The 5,166-nt window shown below is 31.8% G+C and overlaps 1 protein-coding gene across 1 annotated transcript in view; it reads right to left on the bottom strand.

Annotated features, from left to right (window-relative positions):
- Positions 1 to 2,808: 2,808 nt before the first annotated feature.
- The window catches only part of LOC105623691 (synaptic vesicle glycoprotein 2B-like), a 5,910-nt gene continuing 3,552 nt past the window's right edge, over positions 2,809 to 5,166 (bottom strand). Inside the window, exons 7-11 of the mRNA XM_012205073.1 lie at positions 3,894 to 4,059; positions 3,589 to 3,703; positions 3,305 to 3,464; positions 3,092 to 3,219; positions 2,809 to 2,861 (exon numbers count right to left, since the gene is read on the bottom strand). Coding sequence (XP_012060463.1) covers positions 2,809 to 2,861; positions 3,092 to 3,219; positions 3,305 to 3,464; positions 3,589 to 3,703; positions 3,894 to 4,059 — 622 coding nt within the window. The remainder of the gene's footprint in view (positions 2,862 to 3,091; positions 3,220 to 3,304; positions 3,465 to 3,588; positions 3,704 to 3,893; positions 4,060 to 5,166) is intronic.

The following is a 5,166-nucleotide window of genomic DNA, read 5'->3' as shown; positions in this document are numbered from 1 at the left end:
AATGTGACATTGTCAGATAACAAAGGAGCAATGGTAACTCAATTTCTTGAGTTAAATAACATTTTGTTATTTTTAACTTTTATATCTGACAAAATATAAATTAATTTAATCGTCTCTATGATCAATTTCAAAGTAAATGATGTCCATGTTAATGTATATACTTAATAAATAATAAACGAAATTTGAATCAAGTTTAATATATTTTTTTAAGTTAAACTCTTTAACTCCATTGTTTTATTAAAATTAACGACATATTGAGGAAAGAGTGGCGACCTACAGAAATGATTAAAAATAATTCAAATTAGATAATTTGACACTATGAATTTAACAATGTATAGAACAGTAATAAATATGCTATAAATGATAAAAATTTAAACATTTGCATATCCACTAGATATCTATAAATATCCATTGTGCCTTTTTTTGAAATGAAATGTAGCGAGAACGTCGTCGTCGACGATAGACTTCAAGAACTTCATTTACGCGGTCACACACCGCCGAATGGAGATGCAGCGATAAATAATAATGATAAAACGGTTAACGCGCGGTTTTCTCGCTCAGGAACGTCGCGAACGAGAAGCGAACGAGAAGCGAACGGAAACCGCTTAGATATCACCTCGAGAGAATATTCACGGGAAGAGCTAACAGTATCATACCAATGCGATACCGATGCGACTATCTTGCTGCGACGGTACCCACGGCGCGGAGGAACAATCAAGCAAGTAGCGTGAAATCGCGATACGACGATACTTCGTGTCCGTATAGAATGATTAGAGAACGAACAGGAGTGATTCTCACGAGACTCGCTTCATCAACGGCTTGTTCTTATAGTTCTTTCTTTGGTCCCACTCGGAGCTAGAGATATGTCCAGAGCAATCCGACTTCATTTTAGCCAATCGTTTCTGATAATTCAATTTGATACAACCCTGGCAAATTTTTTTGTTAAAAGTTTCAGAAATTTCACCCGTAATGTGTTATTCTATCTTTATTGTTTATTAAAACAAGGATAAAATGACATACTTGGGCACTCGGATAAAATTTCCGAACTCAGCTCTAACAAGCTCATAAAATAAAATAAAACTAATAAAATATGCTTAAGATCAATTTACGAGTAGGTAAAACCTCTAAGTATCTTATTCCATCATCATAATGATGCGAAGGTAATTAGTATATAAAAATAGAATATATTATATACATATATACATATACTATGTAAAATATTATTCACACACGGTAATGTTAATAGACTGCGTTTGTGTATTTCAAAATACCGTTGAAGATATCGTTATGTCAAGAAGATATTTTCGAAGAGACCTTTATAATATCTTCGATCTCGCAAATAGGATGTGGAATTAGGAAGGTGTTAAATGAGATTGTTGATGAAATTGTCGCAGATCGTTGTTGGGATACAATACGTGCTGAAGGCTTTTGCGGGTACGTGCCATCTTTTAATGTAGACATTGGGTTACGCGGATAGAAGAAATGCAGACGCGTTTTTCTAGTGACGGGTAATGTGTGTGCAATGCATAGTTCCCTTCCGCAATTTGTGCGGAATGCAGTCTCAGGCGCCACGAAGCCCTTTTACAATGAGAAACGCCGGAGAAATCGCGCGACTCTATATGATTTCATTAACATTTAAATAAGCGTGCGATTTTATATAATATATTTAACTAATCTAATTGTTGCAAGAACGACGAAATACAGTAAACAGAATTTTTATGGAGTTTTATTAATGTATTATATAACAAGAAATGCAGATTGTTATCAAGTAGAAGATAATTACACATTACAATTATAGCATTACTTGCTGTTTATACGTTTATACATTTACATAATAGCTATGCATTTGTAATATAATAAATTATACGATATAATATTCATTGTACTGTATTTGTATAAACTACAATCGTGTGCTTGTAGTATAATCATTTTTCACGACTAATTGTGAGATTAAACTGTAGATACGCTGTAAAATATACACATATATTATATTGCCATTAATATATTTGTCTGAAGGTAATAATTTTTATAAATTGTATCACAGTTTTCCGTCATACACATAAAGAGCGTGAGCAATTTACAAATTCTATAATCTCGCTAACTTACTGTTCAATAATTCTCGAGAATCATTAATTCGATTATAAAATAAAAGTTTATATATTACGTTTGTACAAGCTAAATATTATGAAATAGCTACACGAACGTATGATGCGCTTCGTAGTTCTCTTTATTCACATATTGTATGTTCAAAAATGTTTCAGACCACAAAATATTTCTATCATATATTTAATCAGCTTTAATTGAAGGCAAATCAAGATAACAATATTTAATTAGAGTTTAAAAAATTATCGCTACATTTGCACTTTTTTGTCTGATTTTTTTCGAGGCGAAGACTTACTGGTGCAAGTTTACTTACGTATCGGTACATTTTATTGCACCGATTGACGGAGGTAGCGAGATCCTGAGATCTGCGATAAAGCTGCGTCCACACTAGAAGAAGCGCGGGATAGAGGGGGATGAGCATGTGGGTGAAGGCTGGAGGGCTCTCCAGGATGTGTCGAAAGTGAAACTCAAGGTCTCATGCAGTCTTTCGTTGTGTGGTGCATGTATATGCATGGCCATTGTCCGCCCTCATACGGGCTCGATCATAGCTCGCGATAAGCTTCGATTCAGGTCCTCCTTCGAGCCTCCAGTTCGGCTCTGCTAAACGATTGTGGATCCTCGAAGATGAAGATGTTATTACGGAGATGATAGCAAGAAGTGAAACTCATCTTCTGCTTATAAATCCTTCTTCGATCTCTCAAGATCTCATGCCGCATGCTTGTTTGTACTTGGTAGGAAATACGTAAGAAGCAAGCACACTAAAATATTAAGTTAATAGAAGGTAATAAAATAAATTAATAAAATGAGTAAAATATATAGAAAGTGATAAAGCAATGTAGCATCGAATATAAGAAGGAAACGTATTTTCTTTTTTTTTTTTTTTTCGTAAATAGATTGATGCTGAAAACATCGTGAAATTATTTTTTATTATAATTTTTCAATGTTATAATAACATATTTAAAATTTTTTTAGAATAAAAAATACTTACATAAAGTGAAACATATCAGGTTAATAATCGGTGCTACGCAACCATATTCAAGTAAAACAGGGAATATGAGATTGCCTGTCATAGATCCCAGTCTTCCTATTATCATTTCTATGCTTACAGCCATGGCTCTGATGAATTAAAAACGGAACGTATATATTAATTATTTTTCGCTTTATGCAAGTCAATTATTTGTATTGAGTTTAAACAACAAACCTCAAAGATGTGGGAAAGAGTAAAACGGTTGCGCCTACTAGAACGTAGAAACTCTTACTCATTATTCCGACATATAGACACGTGAGTATAAGAGTGGATAATGTACTTGTAGACCAGATTAAAGCTACCAGACACAAAAACGAACATCCGTAGCCGACAACTACATCCGAAAAAGGTGGAAAGATAGAAATCATTAGTATTTTCTATCTTTTCTTCAGTATAAAAACTCTTTCAGTGTACAAAATACAGTACAAAATAATAGAATAACATTAAAAGAAACTTACATAATAAATATTTGTGTTGTAGAAAATTAACAATAACGCTAGCACACAATATAAAAATACAAGAAGTAGCCGATACAAAAACACTGTCCATATACATTGAATTTGATACAACAATCTGAAAAAATTAGTATTATTAGTTTAAATTAGTTCTATGTAAAAAGTGTAAGGAAATAATGAAAAAAATATCAATGTCTTTATAAAAGTTTCAGTCTACGTAAATTACTTTACATAGCCAAATATAATAACAGATAAATAACATAAAATGTATTAATACATGTAATTTACAATTTATTAGCGTATCTTACATTCTTGCAAGTTGACCTTTCTAATGCAACAGTTTTATTTCTATTAATAGACGTCGAAATATCCAATATTTCACAAAAAGTAGGCTCAGTTATGTTTGTGTCAAAACTGTAAAAATTATCTATCGTCGCAAAAAGTTGTGGCTGCCAGAGGCGAAGAGTATTTAAACTGCAAATACAATAAATATAAAAACATACAAGTATATTAATACATAAATGTCACATTAAAATTTGATAAACTATATAAAATGAACTGTTTAAATGTACTATAGAATGGCTGCATATATAATAATCCTGAAACTTTTTTAAATAATTTAGGAACAATATTTCTTTTATCTCTTTTCATTTCAATCGCAATACTTGTAATTTGGATTTGTATTTTATCAAATGAAAAAATAAAAAGTTTTTATGTGTATGTGTATCGCAGTCATGCAATAAATTTGTTATACAACGTACTACGTCCGAAAAAAGTGGAAAGATAGAAATCATTAAACCAAAAATGGTATTGTTTAATTTGGAAATCGTCTCGCTTATTTTGGTTGTTATCAATGCAATAATCTCATTAATGGAAAAATTTTTATTAAGTTCGATAATGCCTCGGAGTAAAGAGAAAATGGTATTTAATCTCAAACTGTGCGCATAATTGCACAATTAAATCGGTAAACAGCAAATTTTTATTTTTGTTGCTGTCATTGGCCTACACATCTTTTAATTTAATAGAAGATTTTTACTGGAAAATTTAAAAGAGGATTTAGTAGAGCATTTAGTAGAGAACTTGCAAATTGAGGATATATATTTAGTTACATGTTTTTCTCCTCAGCTGACATCTTTTAATTTAGTAGAAGAATTTAGTAGAACATGTGATGTAGGTACATAATATCCCGGGGTGATATGCACAGATAATGAGAATACAGTTCAGTTAACAGTGAAATATGAAACAAATGTGTGTGATATCTTTCGCGCTGATAAAGTCGTAAATTCTCTGTGATTCAATCAACATGACATTTATATGACTAACCAAGATCTTACATTTTTATGACGAGTCATCTAAAAAAGTACTTTACGGAAGCTTATATAAACTCACACAAATATTATTGCTGTTACCGCATTACTCGTCATTCTGATATTTACAATCTCATTTACAATTTCACTTTTGATTTTGATGTGTGTGTGTGTATGTGCGTGCGTGCGTGCGTGCGTGTGTGTGTGTGTGTGTGTGTGTGTGTGTGTGTGTGTGTGTGTGTGTGTGTATATAGTATATATATATATATATATA

Source organism: Atta cephalotes (genome assembly GCF_000143395.1).
Source record: "Atta cephalotes unplaced genomic scaffold scaffold00062, whole genome shotgun sequence".
Taxonomy (NCBI): domain Eukaryota; kingdom Metazoa; phylum Arthropoda; class Insecta; order Hymenoptera; family Formicidae; genus Atta; species Atta cephalotes.
The sequence above is the reverse complement of the archived record's forward strand: the minus strand, read 5'-3'. Positions and strand labels throughout refer to the sequence as shown.